This window comes from Amblyomma mixtum, chromosome 8, assembly GCF_055824585.1.
Source record: "Amblyomma mixtum isolate Tamu chromosome 8, ASM5582458v1, whole genome shotgun sequence".
Taxonomy (NCBI): domain Eukaryota; kingdom Metazoa; phylum Arthropoda; class Arachnida; order Ixodida; family Ixodidae; genus Amblyomma; species Amblyomma mixtum.
In genome coordinates, this window is record NC_143019.1 from 11,143,469 (window position 1) to 11,165,569 (window position 22,101).

The 22,101-nt window shown below is 43.5% G+C and overlaps 3 protein-coding genes across 4 annotated transcripts in view; 2 read left to right on the forward strand and 1 right to left on the reverse strand.

The window, feature by feature from the left end:
• Window positions 1-22,101, reverse strand: part of LOC149331310 (uncharacterized) — a 164,728-nt gene that overhangs the window by 124,696 nt on the left and 17,931 nt on the right. The window lies entirely within an intron of this gene.
• LOC149331320 (sulfotransferase 1B1-like) lies at window positions 1,291-5,272 on the forward strand. Its single transcript, XM_089555458.1, has 3 exons — window positions 1,291-1,410; window positions 3,036-3,520; window positions 3,910-5,272. Exons 2-3 carry the CDS (start codon window positions 3,065-3,067, stop codon window positions 4,393-4,395), a joined length of 942 nt encoding a protein of 313 aa, XP_089411584.1. The 5' UTR covers window positions 1,291-1,410; window positions 3,036-3,064; the 3' UTR covers window positions 4,396-5,272.
• LOC149331321 (sulfotransferase ssu-1-like) lies at window positions 11,844-20,085 on the forward strand. 2 transcript variants are annotated; one of them, XM_089556452.1, is made up of 3 exons: window positions 11,844-11,996; window positions 17,056-17,540; window positions 18,179-20,085. In XM_089556452.1, the coding sequence occupies exons 2-3, from the start codon at window positions 17,085-17,087 to the stop codon at window positions 18,662-18,664; spliced, it is 942 nt and encodes a 313-aa protein (XP_089412578.1). In that variant the 5' UTR covers window positions 11,844-11,996; window positions 17,056-17,084; the 3' UTR covers window positions 18,665-20,085. The 2 variants fall into 2 exon arrangements, with proteins under 2 accessions (XP_089412578.1, XP_089412577.1); XM_089556451.1 differs by lacking the exon at window positions 11,844-11,996 and adding an exon at window positions 15,468-15,621.

Below are 22,101 nucleotides of genomic sequence, written 5' to 3' on the forward strand. Positions count from 1 at the left end.
CTTTCGAGAAAGAATATTTGAAGCTAATGTACCATGAATCAGACGAATTGTTTAAGATCTTATTTCTTCAATTTCGCCCTCTACAAGTAGAACGCTTTAAAGCTTGGTGTTTTTCCCTAGGCTGCAAGTGTCAAGCTCCTACTAAGCAGTAAGCTGTGTTTTGTTAATGCGATTATTTGAAGTATATGTTTAAAAATGGCCAGTCGTATTTTTTGTATTTCGCCGGAATTCATACTTTGCCGTCATTTGTTCTCTTGTGCATGTCATTCTCTCTTATCACATGGTAATTGGACAGCTCATAAATCTGCATTTCACCTAGCCGCTGTGGACGGTGCCGAAATTTTAAGACTGTTTCTTGGAATACCACAGCTTTTATTAGGACAAAGTGAAAATGGAGTGCTATGACTAAATTTTCGCTTGAACTCATTTGGATACATTTCACTGCCTTCAAAAGATTAACTACAAGTACTCAGCGAAGGAAAATTGTTTTTTGGCGCTCACGCTTTTAAAAAGGATCACTGAAAAAACATTTATATTTTTCAATACTAATGCAGTGTTATTAGCCCTGTAAGCAATACGTTCCTCTCTATAAACTCCATGGGAGCCCCAAAAATAATAAATAAAATTTTGTTTAAAGTTTAGCAGTTTGAAGTTCACCAGAATGGATATCGACGCCACCCGTAATCACCCCGTACTTTCTGTTTCTCAACCTATGTTTATATTTTGGAGGGGGTAGGGAGGGGGGTTCATGGCTTCATTTATTTATGAATGCATGTTCCCTTCCTTCATAATAATTTTTTTCATTGTGCTGCTGAACTGAAATTTCGTTTTTTCTCCAAAAAACATCTTTACAGCCTACAATTCATCAATTTCATCTCATTTTTATCCACGTTTCGTACTTACGGTTATGGCTAGTTTTCAGTCATCTGAAATCCGAATGCCGGAAGAATTTCGGATATGCCATACCTTCAAATATTTTGTTTCTACGTTTGAAGTGCCGAAATAAATACCATTCCGGGAGGGTTCCTGGAGCAAGTTGTAATACAAGATGCCCTTGGCCTGATGTAGACTGCAGAATGCCACTAGACATTCCGTTTCTGTCTCCTTCTCACTCAGTTTCGCTTCCAGCTCCACCCAAGCAGAACTGCTATCATCGAGCTAGCCTACCCTCACCCGCCACTCTCGGGACGCAACACAATAGCGGGAAATACGCACGTGTCTGCTACGTGTACACGGGTCAGTCCGAAGGACACACGCCGAGTTCTATGGCATTAGTTCGCAATAGCCGGCAGAGGTTTCTTCGTTGTGGCCTTGTGCGGTCGCTTGGGAAATTCTTTCCTAACTCAGAGAGGCAGCTGCCAAGAAACCTGTACTAGGAGCAGCCGTCACGCAGACGGGCGTTTCGAGAAGGTGAGAGGAACTCCTTGATTTTTGATTTTCATATTTTACTCTCCTGTTAAGCTTTATCACTCCGGATATATCTTCTCAGTTTGTAAACAGCTCGAGTATACTGCTAACACCCCTCCTATTAAAATATCTGATTAAAGGCAATACGGATATGGGTTATTCAAATTAACATATCAGTGCTACACTACCAGCATCAATGCGGCGCCGCCTCACTGTAGAAAGACAACCGCCCTACCAAATTAAAATTAGGTACAAAGTAGCGCTCGGCAAGTTCGCTTCATTCGCCGAAGCACACGCCCATTAGCTTCTAGGGAGATGTCTCATCTCGCTATGGACAGGTTATATTTATTATCTTTGATACTACACCAGCCACTTTTAGTGTTAGCTTTCACGAAAGATTGGAAAAGGTTTTGGAGTGTTTCTAATTCACTCTCCGAAGCGTTCAGTACGCCCTAATTCCTTTTTTTTCTGGCCCAGCCAAAGCTTCTTCAACCTTAGAAAACAGATTCTTCTTATTCGACATTGGCGCTGAACATTTATCTGAAGTTCAAATTCTCTTGCGCGGACACTGTTACGCATTTTTGAATCTTTTGTATATTTTGCTTCGCCTTTGCTGTATTCTGCATTGTTTCTAAAGCAGTTGCGCTTCTTTGGAAAAGTTCGGCTCTTGCTTTCTCCGGCGTTTTTGTTTACGAGCTGCCAGGTCTCAGGGGATTTGATATCTCCTCTTTATTGGAGGCTGACTTTGTTAGTTTAGTGTTTCTCTCTCCACCCATGTTAACTGGCTAATCGATAAAAAAGACGTTTAGGCTGCTTATATAATTGCGTTTATTTGCAAAAATATAAAAAAAGTTGTAGCCAGCGGCTGTTCTTATGTGTGCGTTATTCTTCGCGTTTCATTTCGTTGTTTTTTATTTCTTTCACTCGCATTATCACGAGCACAGAGCTTATTACCTACAGCGCTGTAGTAATAATTCTGCGTCTTTGTTCATTTATTCGACATATTAACAACAACTCAAACATCTACCCGCCTTAATTACTTAGTTCTTTACCACCGACCGTTTATTAATTTTTGATTATGAATAGAGAATAATATTTATTGCCTGTATTTGTTCTCGTTTTGATTAGTACTGGATAATAGAGATGACATTTCTGTGTGTTTCGTGCTCGCTGCTTCATGTGCAGCACAGCAAGAAATGCCATAGGCCCCACTAAAGTGTATATCATGCTTCATGGCAGATATTCTTTTATTTGAAAAAATACTTTATCTCCACTCTCACCAATGATACGCAGACACTAAATATTTGTACGTGCTGTAATTGAGCTATCTAGATATATGAATGCCGTGCAGAGAGGCGCACTTTTCCTGACGAAGGACCACTATCCGGATAATATCGCTCTCAAGTTCAATAGTGCTATAAGCTATTTTTTTTCCTTATAAAGAGCGCTCCTGAACTCATCGTTTCCTTTCGTAAGAGAAATGCACTTAACTTCACAACGGACCATTTAGAAACGTTATATGTTTATAAAGCTCCTTGTGATGTAATGGAGTATACGAGCGTAAGATAGCCCAGTGTAGACCTGCCTGAGGAAACACATTAGTGAGTGATATTCGTATTCTTATGCAGACCTCCAAGTGGCTGATAATAGTGTCACCATGGACGAAGAGTCATACAGATACGTCGACGGGGTCTGGATGCACAAACTGTTCCGGGACGAACCTCTTCGCTCAGCTATCAAATACAAGCCGCGGAAGGGCGACATAATAACCGTAACTTACCCCAAGTGCGGTACCAACTGGATGCAGGTCATCATCTGGAATGTTATAACGCGTGCAAAACCCACTTCCGATATCGGTGAATTCACCCTCATGTGCCCGTTCATCGAAATGACCGGAGCTCCAGCCGCTGAGAATCCGGCACGAATGGGGCCCATCATGACACACCTTCCAATGAGCGTTTTCCGTCCGGTGGAGCATGCCAAGTACGTATACGTGGCAAGGAATCCTTACGACTGCGCGGTGTCTTACTACCACTTCATCAAGGGTCTCACGCCGAAGACTGTCACCGACGTCTCCTTCGAAAGGTTCCTTTCTCTCTTCTTGAGCGGGAAGGTAAGCTTATGTTGCCAAAACCTCCCCGTTTCTAATGAGTTGAAAATTCTGAAGCGGATGAGTTCTTCATGTATGGTAATTAGCGCCGCTCTATAAGTGTATCTTTTTGTGATGAGGATTGTTCTGACTGAAACTGTAATTTGACCCCTCACGAGCTTCCTAAACTTCAGTGCATTGTAAATGACTGAATCTCACTACAGTCGTAATGTGATCGCTTTGATAGCAACGATTAGTGTTTGACTAGTCAGACAAAACCGCGTACGGAAAGCTTAGTGAGGACTGTATAGTGTCCATAGCATGTGTTTTTTTTAAAGGTAACCATGCCTAATTCATAAAGAACAAAAATTCAGCTCCGGGCTAAATTAGCGCCATCGTTTTTATTTGCGCAGGTCATCTATGGTGACTACTTTGATCACCTTCTGCCGTGGTACGAGCGTCGTCATGACGCCAACGTTTTGTTCATCACCTACGAGCAACTGAAATCCGACACCAAGACACAGGTGCTCCGTATTGCAGGCTTCTTGGGGGATGAATACAGCGTCTGCCTCCATCAAGATGAAGGCCTCCTGAAGAGAGTCATAGACGCATGTAGTCTGGAGAGTATGAAGACCTTCTTCAAAGATAAACCAGAGGAGAGGTTCAAGAAAACAGCCGCGTTTGCGTTAGAAAAGTCAATGCCATTCGAAGTTCCGAAACACACGCCACAGGAGAAAGTTGAGACGCACGAAGGAGCTGGATTCGTTCGGAAAGGAATTGTGGGCGACTGGAGGAACTACTTCACGTCAGACCAGATAGCGCAAACGAAGGCTTGGATTGCCAAAAAAACTGAAGGTAGCGATGTAATGACGCTGTGGAAGGACTGCGATCTGCCATGAGCATGAATGTCTGACACGTGTTATAAGTCAGACTGCTGCTAATGCAACTAATAACTAACATGGAACAGGTAAGACAGACAGTTAATGTTCTGCGGAAATGTTGTGATGATAAACTAAGTGGCGAGAACGCTGTGCCGGTGAACATTGAATGCGGATAGTGGCAGAGCTGCTCACTTTTGCAATATCATGGCGACGGTAGTGCTTCCAAGCTGACAACTTTTAGAAATACTAGTTGTTGCGTTCGCTAGATAAGAGAAAAAAATGTGGTGATGGGACACAGCGGTCTCTAGATTGGCCTTCGACGCAAAATCACAAGTAGCATGTGGCACACTAAGTGAAAAAAAGGTGCTTGCTCATTTGTACTTTGTAAAGAATAATAGTACTAGCTTAGTACTAGCTGCTCATTTGTAAAGAATAATAATTTTTGTTATGATCGCAATGATTTGCCTTTGATAGCGCCAAGAATTTTTATGCATTTGGTATTCTTTTACAGAGGCGTTTTTTTACGCTTTAGCTCACCATCATATCCTACTGGCGAGTACATCGCTGTCGTAATTTTTTTTTAGGTTGTTGCGATTCTTTCGTTGCAGAGCTTCCATGAGTTCCACAATTTCCTGCTTTTCTCGAACTTCTGTGTGGCTGATTTCGCATTCATATCGAACCGATTTCGGTGTTGCCTTGAAACGGAAAATCTGTCAGAAAAAAAAAAGTTGTAGCCTTTGAAGAGATTAAATTTCTTCGTGTGTTACGAAATGCTCTTTTTACGCCAATGTCCGCCGTGGGAACGGAGACCGTATATTCACAATGCGGTTGCCGTCTGAGGTCGTTTTTGCGCGAAAATTTGTGCATTTGCTTGCAGTCACTGCTCGGGCCGTGTAAATGGGCAACGGAATGAGATCTGGCACTTTCTAACACACCAAAGCAATTCTTATACAGGGCTGTTGCTATCACCTAAGCGGTTATGCGCAATTGCCACTCGAAAGTTACGTGTTGAAAACCAAGTCATTTCGCGACGTCGTAGAAAACAAACTTTTAGCTGCGTTTAATTTAAACACAGCTTTAACGAGATACTTCCTTTCGCTTACAAAGTGGAATGTCTTCCAAACCACTAAGCCTTGCAGAATGGTGTCACTAGGAAAAACATATGATATGCGACCCCAATTCATATTAGAGCTGCATATATCGCTCTTGTCCATGCACAAATTTTACAAAAGTACTGCATAAGTATGTGACACGCGCGTATCGCAATTGCGATTCGCTGATGGTATCACGACTTGTTTCAGTAATCGTCGGGAAAGTTTGGCTCTTGTAACTTGAGTTATCGTAGGGTTTTCCTAAAGTCAGCTCTCATCGCCAATGACAGCGGCGCTGTTCCTGCTCAATTATAACTTGTTGCTTTCCTAGATGGTCAATAGTTGGTGCATGGGTACGAACAACACCGAACGCAAAAGGCGCACATTCAGGAAGGTCGCAAACTATCAACTAGATTTATTGCGCGGCCAGTTCCGTCTATATAAACTGAAAAAGAGAAAATGGAAGAACGCATCGAGATTAGTAGCATCAGGGTGCTTGAGTTGGCTTAAGCTGTTTGACTTCCTTAAGAAGGCGACGTCGCGCATCGCGAACGTGACTTAGGGCATTTCCACAGATTCCTTCTTTTTTTGACACCGTGCAAAAAGTTCCAAACAACTGAAGTCCTACATGAAAAAGCAACTGTTCCAATTGCAGCTTTACTGACGTCCATCTGTGTTCGTCTACGTCTCATATACTGGCCGCGCTTGCCCAGTGACGAAGCTGTCCTGCTGCTCAGCACGAGATGGGAAAATCATGGGAAGTAGCGGGGCCAGTTGGTTCATTTTTCAACTTAAAACAGTGCGCAGGGGCAGGACACAGGGACAGGACATGACTGTGTCCTGTCCCTGCGCACTGTTTTAAGTTGAAAAATGGGAAAATGGAATGCCTGCTGCGGTGGACGCATTTGGCGAAAAGCAAAGGCGAAACGCAAAGAACGTACTTGTGCAGTTCTGTATCGGTGCTTAGAAAACCCCAGAGATTTTAACGAATGCTGGCTGGCACCTCTCTCAGAGCCCATATGTAGCTTGGGGGTGTGCAAGGCTACATTGAATTCAATTTGATGTGTGTGTCTCCGGTCACTCTCACCGGCGTTTCAGACTGACTTCAACACTAGTCCCACCGAAGCCTCGGAAAATGACGGCGGTTATTCTTTTGCCACGGGTAAGTAAAAAAAAAAAACAGGAGGGAGAGGATAGGAGGAAAGGAAGGGAAGCAACTCTCTCTCTATAGAATGGCGGTTAACCAAGCGTTCAAGAAATGCTGCGAAAAGGAATGTAGGCACCTACCACGCTAGGACTATTGCTTGCTTTGTGGTTTTCACTAGGGTGGTTAGAAAGCCAAATAAATAGCGAACTTATAAAGGAGGATGCAGGCACAGAAACGAAAGAAAGCCTAGGCCAATTGCTTTTATTTTTATACTGTGGTGCTCACCAATGGGAAAGTATGAATGTAAAAATTTTATGCCTGAAAGGTAGGTGATTAGCACTGAGAAGAAAAAAAGAAGCACAAGTCGCCAGTAGGATACGAACCTACGACCTCTGTACGTCTTACACATTACCCTTCGAGTTTCGTGGGTATTTATATTGCGTGTAAGCTACCGTTTAGCGCATTTGTCAGTGCCAGCCTCGTTCACCGCGCCAACATAAAAAGTTAAGCATTAGCGCTAGTACAGTAGTCAGTATAAGTTAAAAGCACCGTGCGCCTGCCCAATGGGCACTTCTCAGTTGGCAGCAAACGCTGAATGACTTCTGCAACCACAGAGCGCATTAGTTAAATGCGCTGTACCTGAGCTTTCACGACGGGCTGGTATAATTTTCATCGTCGAGAGTAGCATTAAAAAAATTAAAAGATTTCCCGCATTTCAGAAATTTCGCAAGACTTCTTTTCTGTTCACTGAAGCAAAATAAAAAGATCTGCGAAGTATTGAATTCATTCCTTCAGGTCGTAATATTGAAAACGCATTACCAACTGTTCTCCAGACTATTGAACGTCCACCTTGTGTGAGGTAGGGGCGGGGTTCGATGCCCAGTGCCCCCCTGCACCAACCAGTTTCAAAAGGGTACAAGCTTTCCCCTAGGTAGATGCTCAGATCGTCAGGGTTCAAATGATAGGAAAAACTTTCTTCAAAGGCACTCTTTCGCTGAAGTTTTCCTTGCCCTATAAAAAACCCGATCACTATTATCACAAAGTGTTTGCAACCGTTACACTGACGCGAGAGGCATCCTGGTGAAAAGTACATTCCGTTTAAATTAGGAGTTTCTCCACTCTGATTCCCTCTCGAGCTTGGTGGCAAAGCGGGTGGTACATGGAATAGCGGAGCCGGCATGTGGAGGAAAAATGCAGTCAGCGTGGCGAGTATCCTGCGGTGCGCTGTCTAGGTTAGTGTGGCGCGGGTAGTGGTGCATTCATTTTGCATTATGTGCTCGAGCCGATGATGCTGAAGTGCGATTAAGCGAAATTTAGTTTAGAGCTGCTGATAATATCCATTGAGCAGACCTGTCTACTGTCGCTTGACTAGTTTCAAATGTACTGGCCGCAGCCACCTTGATATCAGCAAAAGCGAGGTACCCATGTGCACATATCGATTGTGATGATAAATCTTCTATCTAGACTTTATTTCCTGGAAATTTTTCTGCATAGCGTGTTCATTATTTTGTTACTCTACTCCGCAAAAACGTTGCAGATCACTGCGGCAACTGCATTGGAGAAATGTGTAAGCATGAGTTTTCAAACTTCGCGTCATGCTTCGTTTTCAAATTTGGCGCCACGCGTTGGCTCCGCCCACACTTGCGGTCACGTGGGGCCACACTTCCGGCGCTTAAAAATTTGGCGCCACTTTTGCTCCGGCCCCGTCAACTTTTGGGACAATTTTGGCTTTCATTAATTAACTAATTAACCCACCTCTACCACCCCATTTCCCGCACGAGATTTTTTGATGCTCTATCCGATGGTGCCATTCTTTATCGCACAAACCCATTCGTTCGGACGTAATCGTGCGGACAAGCTCTTCAAACATATCCCTAAAATGCTTACGCATTAAAAATATGTTGACTGCTGGCTTGTAAACGGCTCCAGGGCAAAGTCAAGTTGATGGCTGCAGTTTTTAGGCATTTTGACCGTCCAGTTCTTTGGCAAATAAAGAACTTAATTGAAATGAGCGATATTGGGCGCCTAATTTATTGCGTTTTACGGAAATATGTAACCAGTATGGCCCTGTAAGATATGAGAATTTGTCCATACAGCTTCTGCAGAGTGCTGAGGCTCGCGTTTGGGCCTATATATGGAGTGCTAGGCAACGAAGCAAGACCGTTGGCATTATTTTCAAGGTAGGTATCAGAATATGTGTTACCAAAGTTCTTTTGGAACGGCAGACTTTATTTTATGCTGACAATCGCTTTTTGGGCCCATGATTGTTGTTATCCCGAATCTAAGGGGTTCCAGAATGTGAAGGTTAAGTTCGAATGAGGGCCATTAGAATTCCAAAAACAGAAAAAAATGGAAGCCTTACTTTGTTCAGAACAAGCACAAGGACGCCATAAACTAGTCTCTCCACATTCCCGTGGCTTCTGATTGCCCATATATGGCACCCTCCCAGGTGGCCTGGAGGTATATTACCTGCGACCTTGGTTACAAATTGCTTTCCTAATCTGTCGCCGAGGAAAGCCGTTGTGTTGTAAACGGTTTAAGGGCAACGTAAGTGCGCTAAGCAAGACACGGGAGAAGCGAGAGAACGAGAATAGCAGTCTTTATATGACGAAAACGTGGTTATTCATGCATTGTCACGCGTGCGTTGCCGCCTATAAAAAATCACAAAGCTGTCGTCTCGTGAAAAACGAAATTCATACAGAAGGCCCTCTTTAGTGCCACCTAGGGTTCCTGAAGTATCGCTCATACAAAATTTTCGTCCGTATTTGATATAAATCTCACTGCAACAGGTTGTACAGGTTTATCTGGAAATTTATCGGGAAATACAGTTATACAACCCTTTTTTTCCTGGCTCAAGTTCAAGTCCTCTTAGTAACCAGTTTGATCGAGCTGTGTGCATTTCAGCAACATTTTATATTCAGACAGGCGAGACGAGGTGGATCCAAGCAGGTGCCTGAGTGGTCAGGTATATGGGCGTTTGCTTTGTATAACTAACGCTCGTGATCACGTTTGGGCTCGATAAGGCATATGTGTTTGTGGGGGTTTGGGCACGGGAATTTTTCTTGAGTATGAAGCAACAAGCTCAGCCAACTGTGTTCCAAAGGCATCATCTCGGACGCAGAAGCAAGGAACGTGTCACGCAGGCGAGATGCTCTGATGAAGCATTAATGGCCTGCGAGTCGGTCCACCCTGAATCTTGGATACCTAGAGCGTCCAAAACATGCTGTACACTTACTGGTATGTTGCAACCATGGAAACTGAGTATCTGCTGCAATGTTTTTTCTTAGTCCTTGCTAGCACCTCGAGCGCTTGCGGCCGCGTCGTCTGACTTTATTCCCACGACAGGTAATTATGTTTAGTCGCCAAAACACGAACGTTATTTATGACAGGAACGAGAATTAGTTGGGCTTGATAGTGTGGTTTTTGTTTTTTGTTTTAATTTCTGAGTGCGAAACTCAGCATTAAAAGCTTCATAACCTTTTTAAATTACGAGAGAAACTCTGAGAAAAACTTTTGTGTCCTTAAGAGCCTCCGGTATTTTTTTATTTGTTTACGAAACATAAACGCTGCGTTCAAGAAAAGATATCAGACAGTGGGTAAATATATCAAGTCTCGCTCACGTAGCTGCGTTTGACAGCGATAGAAGAGAGGTGAGAGCCGTTTTGTACGTCATTTCAATAATAACGGCTGGCGTAAAGGAAACAGGGATAGCAGATGTCTCAATTATTGAGTGGTCTAAGACAATACTAGCAATATAAATAGTGAAACTCATCATTATTACCACTGTAGCGGCCGCTATCGCTATAGCTTACTCAACCCATTGAACTTCTCTTTCCCTAATGCATAATAACACAATGCCTATCGTAATTCTTCAGAATGAGAACAGACAAGCGTTTAATATGCATTCCCTTCATGTAATATCTCTACTATGGGCATTTTATGAGCAAAATAAATCAAAATAAATAAATTTCTAAGTCCTTCATGATTTAATTTCACCTCCTTCAGCGCATTCAATATTAGTGTTTTTCATTATGGTACAGATGTGAAGTTCCCACGGAGCAGTGACATGTGCTTTTTTTATTGTAATCATTTGGAAAATATGCTAATGAGAAGTGAGTCGTATTCTATGTATTCTGCCGAAATCCCTCGTCAGCCCGCTTCATTTTTGTGTGTGTACTTTGCTCCCCTGTCGTAACGATAACTCGACGGCTGATTACAGGTGCTTAAACTGCGCTGGTGTGGGCGGTGGTAGAAAGTATATACTCTTTCATAAAAATGCCGTAAATTTATGAACATCTCCAAAAAATACAAGACGGGAATTAGTGCCCTCTGATTAAATTTCTGATGAAGTGATTTCAGCCCAATTCATATCCTTTAAAAGTGTAACTCAAATTACTGATTGAAGGGAAACTTATTTTGTGTTCAGCTGCTTCATAAACATTACCTAAGAGCGAGCATTAAAATTTTTGAATACTGCTAAGCTGCGATTTGGAGGCGAAATTCAAAATTCTAGAGGCCCGTGTACTGTGCGATGTCAGTGCACGTTAAAGAACCCCAGGTGGTCGAAATTTCCTACTGCAACTACTGCACATCTACTGCACTTATACATCTACCTACTGCACATCTTCGTTCTCGACGGCCTCGACTTCTCAAATGCATTGGATGGCTTGCTGTTTCTCTAGCAGCTATCAACTGGAACGGTCTGCCCATCTCTTGTTCATCACCGTTTGTGACGACGGCGATTCTCATATGCGAAACTTGGAACCATGGTTTATACATAATCTCACCCGCTATGTAATACCGCTAGAGGGGCATTTAAGGAAAAAGAACACAAAACCAACCGAAAGAAAATATGTATTGCGAACCGAATACAGTTCGCATTATAAATCATAGAAGCTTCCTGGAGGAGGTAGAGATGCTAGTCGCTCTTCTTCCCTTAGGTAGGCTAGAATGTGTCACAAGACAATCCACGGCCGCTGGTAGCGGTGGTGGCAAACACTTTATTTATCAAAGAGCTTTCCGCGTCCCGCACTCGGAGGCACCCTTAGTGCAGCGCTCCATTGTCGGGTTCTCCTCGTTCTGTTTCACATCTTGCTCAGCCGAGGCAGACCTGCTATTAGCGAGATTGCAGTATTGACATAGCAGCAGCCTACCTTTGCCCACCGCTTGAGGCACGAGTTGCGGTAAGTACGCACGTGTCCGCTTAATGTACATGGGTCGGTCTGAAGGACACGCAAAGAGTGCCTTGGCGTTAGTTCTCGTTTGGCTACAGAGATTTCTTCGTCGTTTCCTTGTCGGAAAATTCTTCAACAGGAGCCTGTAGCCGCTGCTAAGGAAACACGTACTCGGAGCAACTGGCCCGAAGTTGTTGTGCCTCTAAGGTAAGAGCACGTGTAGTGACTCGCTGAAGTGTGATATCTGTATTTTGTGAAAGGTTACGTTTTATTATGTGAATACAGCTTCTCAGTTAACTTCCTAGCTGTAAACGACAACTAGGAAGTTCAAAGCGACAAATCTCTTTTAGTGTTTTCAGTTCACTCTGAAACGTTTCATACGACCTACGACATACGACATTTAAAAAGTAGAAAGAAATGCAAGCCTTTCTTTGTTGCAAACAAGCACGAGGACGCCATAAACTTTCCTTTCCCGTGGCTTCTGATTGTCCACATATGGCGCCCACCTAAATACAGATCGTGCTCTCGAGGACTATTGCCTGCGACCTTGGTTATAAATTCCTTTCCTAATCAGTCGCTGAGGAAAGCCGTTGTGTGGTAAACGCTCTGAGGGTAATGCAAGTGTGCTAAGCAAGACACTGGCGAAGCGAGAGAACGAGAATAGCAGTCCGTATATGACCAAAACGTGGTTATTCATATATTCTCACGTTTGTGTTGCCGCTTATAAAAGATCACAAATGTGTCGTCCCGTGATAAACGAATTTCGTACAGGCAGCCTTCTTTACTGCTAGGTAGGGTCACTGAAGTTTCTCTCATACAAAATTCTAGTCTTTATTTGATGTAAAACACTTCAACATGTTGTGCAGGTTTATCTGGAAATACAGTTATTTATGCTTTATTTTTATTTCTGGCTCACGTCCAAGCCCTCTTAGACACCAGTTTGATGGAGCTGTGTGAATTTCAGCAACATTTTCTATTCAGACAGGCGAGACGAGGCGGATAAGCAGGTGCCTCAGTGGTCAGGTATATGGGCTTTTGTATTCTGCCAAAATTACCCTGCAGCGTACTTCATTTCTGTGTGTGTGCCTTAGTCTCCTGTCATAACCATAACTAGACTGCTGATTGGAGGTGTTTAAACTGCGCCGCTGTTGACGATGCCGGAAAGTTCGGAATCTTTTCTAAAAATTCCATAAATTTACAAAGATCCCCTAAAAATCCGAGACCACAAATAGTGCCCTCCGATGAAATTTCTGACGAAGTGATTTCGGCACAATTCATAGCTTTCAAAAGCGTAACTCAAATTACTGATTGAAAGGAAACTTTTATTTTGCGTTCAGCTACTTCATAAACATTACACCTGAGGGAGAACATTCAAATCGCTTGAATACCCTTAACCCGTTGCTAACTCGGGGAGCAAAACGTTCTCACTATGAAATCTTTGCGAGCTCTGTAATGAATGCGTAGGTCTTTGTTTACGGTTTCTGCGTTGAGAGAAGGAATACCAGCAAATCTTAATGTGAGACACATAATTAGTTTATCAGAATTAATGCGAGCACTCAGGATGTTCTCCACACACCTTATTCTTATTCTTTGCCCTCCGCGTGTAAAAAATAAAGGAGGCATCGATGTTTTTTTTAATATCATAGGATCCCTTTTGCCTTAACAAGTCACTTCATTTCAATTTGTTTACTATTATTTTATTATCTTCTGGAAAAGCTTTTCAGCTGAAAATTGCATCTTAACATGACATTTACCGCCTTGTTTCGTTTTCGTAAGTTTTCATCTGTTTTATGAAGGCAGACTCCTATTGAAAGGCTTCCACAAAGACTTTTTTTTCGAAGCCCTATTCACCGTTTCCATTCATGATCTCCATCGTAGTCTTGATCGCAGTATGCAAACTAATGCCATTGTTGTAGTCTGGGCAAAAGCTTTCCAGACCCTACATCAAGCAGCATTACTTCGAAAGCTAGAACATCGAACTTTACACCCTAACATTCTTGCATGCATAAAAGAATCTCTAACTGACCTTTCGCTGTTTGTTACCAGAAGCCACAATTCTACTTCGTTCTAACATCACACGCTTCAAAGGGCTCTGTTCTTGGTCCACTGTTGTTCCTAACCTACATAATGTTTTATCATAGCATATTACATGTACAGTTCGTATCTTCATCGACGATTTCTTCATCTGCCACACAGTACTAGCATATCCCACCAGCCAGCTCTCTAAAATGTTCTTAATTACACTGAGCAGTTGTGTGACCAACGGCTCATGAAATAAAACGTTAACAAAGGCAAACTGGTGCCATTTCACTGTCAAGAAGAGTCTCTGCTGTTGCACTAAACTATAACCGCATGCACTGTTAAACTTGTAGCTACTCGCGCGGCAGACGGTGGTGAAATGCAGAAGATCACGAAGTGTCGCTAGCTCGCGCTAGAAAACGCCTGGGACCTTGTCCCCGGCCGGACGCTGCCAGCGCAGCTTCGCCGCTCTCTCTTCTCCTGCAGCCCTTTAATAAATATGGCAGCGGTCGCCTCTTGTGCGACCTACGCAAACTTATACAATCTTATTAACGTGCTGGCACAACTTGAAGGCGCGACATTTACTTACGTACTCATGTTGCTAAGGTCATATCATCTGCAGACAGAATCTAGGATTTTTTAAACTTCCCGTAGACACACACCACGGCACGGACAATTATTACCTCAAAACTCGGCTAAAAGGACAAAGGTAGAATATCCATCTCCAATCTGGAACCTACATTAACGCATTTAACGCTTTAATGATTCGCGCTGGAAAGTCTTCATTCTCCTCTTTTAATGCCAGCTAATCCCCATTTAAGCTTCAGTCCCAACGTTGGAGCCTGGGCACTCGTCTATGCATGGCTAGATTGTAGCTCATTTCATAAGGTATTTCCCCGCTCGCTCAAACATCCTCACTACCTAACCACACCGTCACACACATCCCACTGCACGGCTTGTCCTTTTCATATTACTCGACCACATACTAGGACCGCTCCGTTATCAGGCTCATTGTTATGCGGACAGCTGTGAACAGGAACGGCCAGCCTATCTCTTGCACATCACGGTTTTCGACGGCTGCGGGCTCTCATATGCATCTGCCGGCTTATTGTTTCCCCAACAGCTGTCAACTAGAACGGCCTCCCCATCTCCTGCCCATCACCGCTTGTGAAGACCGCGAATTCTCATATTCAGAACTTGTAACCATAATTTATACATAATCTCACCCTCTATCTAAAACCAGGCCGGAATATTTAAGGCAGCCAATACGAAACAAAGCGATATAAAATGTGTATTGCGAACCGAATACAGTTCGCAATATAAATCATAGAAGCTTCTGGGAGGAGGCAGAGTTACGAGCCTTTTTACTTCGCTTAAGTAGGCTGGAATGTGTCACGAGACAATCCGCGGCCTCTGGTGGCGGTGGGGGTAAATACGCTATTTATTAAAGAGCTTTGCGCGGCCTGAACACGGAGGGACCCTCAGAGCAGCGCTCCACCGTCGAGTTTTCCTCGTTCAGCTTCACATCTTGCTCCGCCGAGGTAGACCTGCTATTAGCGAGATTGCAGTATTGACAAAGCGGCCTACCCGTACCCGCCGCTGTTATACAGTCGCGAGAAATACGCACGTGTCAGCTTTATTACACAGGCTGGCCTGAGGGACACGCAGCGAGTGCCTTGGCGTTAGTTCCCGTTTGGCTATAGAGGTTTCTTCGTAATTTCGTTGTCGGGAAATTCTTCAACATGAGCCTGTAGCCGCTGCTAAGGAAACACGTACTCACAGCAACTGGCCCGAAGTCGCTTGTTTCTCTAAGGTAAGAGCACGTGTAAAGACTCGCTGAAGTTTTATATCTGTATTTTGTGTTATATTTACGCTTTACTAAGTGAATGTAGCTTCTCAGCCAGCAAATGGCTTCTGCGCACTGTTAGCTTCCTAGTTGTCGAACACAACTACGAAGTTCAAAGCGACAAATCTCTTTTAGTGTTTCTAGTTCACTTTGGAATGTTTGATACGGCCTTACTGCTACCGCATCCAAAACTGTTCCTTTATTTCTGTTTAGACTTATATTCGCCCGCTAACTCTAATTTAGTCAGTAATTTCTAATTATTTGATGTTGGATACAGAAAATTTGTCAACTGGAAATTCTTAATGAAAAGACAATTAAGATGCATCCGTTCTTAGTTAATTTTTGCCTTATCTTTGCTATTCGTTTATGTTGCTAAAGGATTTGAGCTGCTTTGAAAAATTTAAACTCTTCTTTTCATTCACTGGGGTACTCTGTTTTCATGTGGTGCCAGGTTTCTGTGGTTTTGTTAAGCTCTGTTCATTTGGCACTTTTCTTTCCGCCCGGTATCAATTTGGTGGTCGGTGATAGATATGTTGATTCTGCAAATGTATTAAGATTTTGTTTTGCTAAACTATAGAATATTGGTATTAGCTGCCTTTTATTATGGGTGTATGAATTATTCCTCTCCATGTTTCATTCTGCCATTTTTGGTGGTTTAATTGCACATTAATCTCCAGCACACCGGTACTGTTCCAGACTGTCATGGTAATATTTTTGTTTCCTTATTATTTTATTCCTCCGAATAAAAAAAAGAAAGAACTGACCTACGAAACTCTAATTCCAATTCAGTCATCTCCGCACCTTTAATCCGCGATATTTTTGAGTGAATATAATGCTGTTATTTCCTTTATTACTTCCTGTTTTTCTCATAGATGAACTCTAACATTGTTTCTCTCTGTTTTTGTTCAATGCTGTAAAGTTAGATACAGAGGCTCTTATAAATACTCCACACAGGTGATGGCACTGGATGAAATGCGAAAGGTCCCACACTCTGAAATTTGATGTTTTCGTGTTGTTAGCTTCCAGTTTTTTTAAATATATTTATGCTTTACTCTCGCCATGGCTGCGCAGCCGCTAAATAAATTTACGTCTCAATGGACGGTATGTCTCAGTAATAATTGTGGTTACTTGCAGACACAAAGAATTTACTAGAAGAGAGATCTGAATTACGATCCTATTCATGGCATGTTAGCTATGTCTGCTGACTTTACTTTGGTTATAAACAACGCTCTTTGAAGTCTTATGGCCCTTTTTTTAAAATATGTCCAATTTGACAGCGGCCCTCAACATTGAGAGGCATTGATAACTTTAATCATAATCTCCTAGAGTAAACAAACGAAGAGCTCGGTGTGGATATGCTTGAGGAAACAAATTATTAAGTGATATTGCACTCCTTCGCAGACTTGCCACTGACAGAGAATAGAGAGACTATGGACGAAGAGTCGTACAGAGACGTCGACGGTGTGTGGATGCACAAGTTTTTCAGTGAGGAAGCTATCCGTTCAGCCATCAACTACAAGCCGCAGAAGGGCGACATAATAACCGTAACTTACCCCAAGTGCGGTACCAACTGGATGCAGGTCATCGTCTGGAATATTATAACGCGTGCGAAACCCAGTTCTCATATAGCAGAGTTCAGCCTCATGTGCCCGTTCATTGAAATTACCGGAGCTGCAGCCGCTGAGAATCCGGCACGAATGGGGCCCATCATGACCCACCTTCCAATGAGCGTCTTCCGTACCGTGGAGCATGCCAAGTACATATACGTGGCAAGGAATCCTTACGACTGCGCCGTCTCTTACTACCACTTCATCAAGGGCCTCACGCCGAAGACTGTCACCGACATCTCCTTTGAAAGGTTCCTTTCTCTCTTCTTGAGCGGGAAGGTGAGCTGACGTCATTGGATCTTCACGTTCTAACCGAAAGTTCAAAGTTAGTAAGCGCATGAATTCTTTGATCGTAGAAAATGCAGTGAGAGCCTTATTATTATATTATATGGTCTCTTTGGCAGCGATCTTTTTCATGACAGCTTTGTCTGGTTAATTCACAGCCATTCTAAACCTAAGTTGTAGGCGTGTAGACTACCTAAACTGCGTTCGGAATTTACCAATTTTCTAGATTTAAGTGGGCCATGGGATTTGCTTCTGAGTCGTATTTTAGAGCGCCTATCGCATCCCTTGTAATGAAAAGGTCCTGAATTGTAAGGCTAAGGGTTGTACTTACCCTAGAGAGATTTAGAGCTTAAGGTTTACGTTAAGAGCATCGCTTTAAGGTTAAGAAGGAAAACTTGTTGACTGGTTATTTTTGGCAAAGAAGGTCCGTTATCTCGTTCTAGACTGCGTCTCTTTCGTGTGACCTCTGAACTGACCAGTCGCAGGGAACGGTGTACGGCAAACCCAAACCCGCAGTGATTTCAGTTCCAACTGTTGCACGTCGCTTTTGAAAGATATTAGCTTGGATAAAGCGCATGTATCAAAATTTTTATTTGTGGAATGATGTAGTTGCCTCTTTTCTACTTGCGCAGGTCATCTATGGTGACTACTTTGATCACCTTCTTCCTTGGTACGAGCGTCGTCATGATGCCAACGTTTTGTTCATTACCTACGAGCAACTTAAGTCCGACATCAAGACACAGGTGCTCCGGATCGCCGACTTCCTGGGAGAAAACCATTCCGCCTCTCTGCGTGAAGATCAAGGCCTCCTGAAGAAAATCATAGACGCTTGTAGTATTGAGAGCATGAAGGACCTTTTCAAGGACAATGCAGAGGAAAGGTGGAAGAAAGCAGCGGAGTTCGCGTTAGAAAACTCTATGCCGTTCGAAGCGCCGAAGCAAATGTCAGAAGAGAAAGTGGAGATGCACGAGGGGGCGGGATTTGTGCGGAAAGGAATTGTGGGTGATTGGAGAAACTGTTTCACGCCCGATCAGATAGCGCAGATGAAGGCTTGGATCGCGAGAAAATCTAATGGCACTGATGTAATGACGCTGTGGAAGGACTGCGACCTCCCGTGAGTTTGAATGTCTGATATTGCCCCGAATCTTTGTAGTGTCTTCGCACGTCGTCCTTGGTTGGAACTGCTTCTGCGGCTTTCTCGTGATCTTTCAGGCCGCTCGGGCTACTTTCGTGGTTCCCAGCGGTGAGGGCGACAGGAACATCCGTTAGAACCTCCACCAGATGTCAAGGAAGTGGTGACTGCGGTACGGAAAGGGGGAAGACAGCGAAAATGGCTTCTAAACAAAACCCTTTATTTGGGCTGACTTGTTCCCGCGAAGAACTGAATGCGTCGGCGGCGGCGTAGCAACAAGCGTGCTCGGTGGTCGTCGAAGCAAATGCCCGTCGCTCTCGGCCATGCTCATTTTAATGCTAAAAGCAAACTTTCGAGATAAAGCTTGGAAAGTTAGTAGAACATTCTTGAGCAACGTAGAATTGGCTCCGCGTGGATGTGATCAATCGAGATAAATCTAGGCGCGTCCTGCATCAGAAGCAAAGCGATAAAGCGTCGTAGTGGCAGCTTTGAAGAATGAACAAAAAACACTACAAAGATTCCGGGCAATATGTGCTGCTAAGTCAGCTACAGCGCCAAACTTGAAGCAGGAAGTTAACGCGCCACTGAGCACGTGTAACCTCAGCTGAGAGGTATACATTCGTTACAACAGGCCCGAGTACATTGTACCGGAGAACATAGCACGCTGATGGTGGTCGAGATACCCACGCTTCTTTGGGAATGTGAATAGGCAAAGCAGACTTCTTCCTTCTCCTGCTATGAAAATTTTTACGCGATAAAACTAAGCTGTATCCCAGGTCGAGGCTAGTCATTCCAAGTTACGAGCTTCAATGTGGGGTTCTAAATTACTAGCCCCCGTTTCTGATTGTCTCACGTCTAGCTAATAGCTGCAATATGCGATCGAATACACGTAACCGCTTCCTTTTTTTCAGCGGTTTGCTGTTCCCTGGCGCTGACAAAAATTGTATGCGATCGTATAGATAAATGTGCAGCCATTCTCTAGGGCCCAGACTGACGTAGAAAGTAGATGGTGCAACCAAGGGAGCGCTGGGGAATGTTCGCGTATCCTTTGTTTGCAGATAGAGAGCTTTCCTTGCCGCGTTGCGCTCTCTTTATAGTCTGAGTCGCAAATACTTAACTTCAAGGAGGTGGCCTCACTCAACACAGTCTTTTAGAGGGTTTGCGTGGCATTCCAGGCATGCGCGGTAGTACAACGCTTTCAGTAAGCACTATGAGGGAAAACACTGACATTGAATTTGCAGTCCTCCAAATAGCGTCGCTCCTTTGGGGTGTGAGTTCTTGTTTAAGACAACGAATATGCGTTACAACAAGACGTCGCATTACAGACAAGCTGTGTCATTAAACAAATCTTGAACATGTGAATGACTTTCCTTCAGTGCCTCTTACCAAATAAACTTGTTCTCTGCATTTTTCCGTGAAACAGAACCCATTTCCTCAGCCCTATGGCTCTTCCGAGAAATCTTCTTAGCTTTCCTATTTCATCTGGAAGTGTTCTCGCCGTCTAGATGGCGCCGAGTTTGAACGAGTTTTGATACGGTTCTAGTGAATGCAACGGTAAAAAACTGCAAACAATTTACTGCACGTGATATGAATTTAATAACCAGCACTAAATATACGTTGACATTCTTCAATAGGTATACCTGTACGAGCAATGGAGATTAGCGGAAGTGCCCGATCACCTCACCGGCAGAATAGCAACGACGTACGCTGCAGTTAATCGAACACTCCGATAACGAGAGTGCCAGGCCGTGCTCATTTTTCAGGCTGAGGAGAGTTCAGCAGAATGTCAATGCTGGCAAAGATATCTTTTCCTCCTGTTATTTTCATTTATGAAACATTGTCTTACAGATAGTAGGTGCGTCCTACAGAAGAGGACTCCCCGCTCCAGATAAGTACCGCAATGAAACAGTAATAAAAATGAAGGTAACTCTGGTCACGACGACCGCTCTAAGAAAGGGCGTGTGTAGAGTCGCGGAGCGCCGCCTAAGTCCCGTGTCAGCACAGTGGTACTCAGATGCTTGGAAAGCGGCGCCCTTCACAAAAGTCGCTCCCAGGTGGCCAGCCCTCGCCGCAAAAGTGGTAACGGCCCGGTCGCCATTATTTCCGGTAATGTTTTTGCTCTTCACTCTGCGCCCATTATAAAGTAGTGCATCCTTTTTCAAATTACAGTATATGGCTTTAATTGACAATGGAATATGTGCAATGAGTTCAACTTGAATGCTGTAGTGAATTTTGCGCTGTAGGCACCCATTTTTGATTTTTTAGGCTCCGAAGATTTTTTTTTTTTTTGGGGGGGGGGGGGCGGTGGGGTGGAGGGGGCAGAATTTATGAACACGGACCGAGAAATACATGAGAAAGCATACTTGGTGACCGCAGCTCTTTATGGAGATAGCGTCAGTCCCACCAGCCGCAAGCGCTTGCAAGGATCGTAGCTAGGCAACATGAAAAGTGTGAGGTCGTAGCAGTTACTTACTTATGAGAGGAGATTGTGACACGGGTAGAAGCATAGAAAGTAACGAACGCATTGCCCGTGCGCTCCTACGGCTCTTTTATGCATTTAAAAATACAAATTACAGAAAGGAGTGAATAAGGAGCATCTATAATTTTTAACGTCGTCATAGCGCACTGCATAAAAGATCGTCAGGTAAAGCCTAGAGGCAACAATGTGGATTATCTTTTTGTCGTAGCCATCGGAGACTACTCTCGAAAGCGAACTTCGAAAAACTGATTTTTAATTGGAATTGTTCAGGCAAACAACAAGCCAATTTTTGCGCCCAGTTTTATTGGCGATTTCTCCGAATTCAACACCACGCTCTGGCGTCAAACTCAGCACTAAAATCTATCAGCAAAATACCTAACACCAGCAAGAAGTCATCGTTCTTTCATTGCTTTATAAACAGTTAAGATGAAGGACAGGCTGGCGTGCATAGTGTGTTCGAAATGAGGCTCTTGGCGAAATTTGGTTGGTCCCAAAAAGAGTGTAGCATTGAAATGTAACGGCGTATTTTTGTTGCACATAAGCTTTTTGTTCGGGAGGCTGGGCTAGCATTTTGATGTCAACGTAGCTGCAGTAGTACTTCCGGCGTGCAATATGAAAATACTTAGGAACCATTTGGTGAAATGAATACATCAATTTTATTCGATTATTAAAACGCATTTTTGGGGCACACTGTAACAGCCTAACGGAAGAACAAGTTTCTATATTGCTACTACTTAAAATTCTATAAAAAATACCGCAACAAAAGTTTCAGGTTTACGCCTTATAAACTTTCTTACAGTGTAAACAGTCAAACAGGGTGACCGACCGTCATTTCTTCACTTTTTTAGAGCAGTCAAGGGCAGAGCACTGGTGTTGGTAGTGCAGATAGATAGACAAAATTATTTCTTCGCGAAGAGCCGACACAGGTGTTTGTAACTGATTTG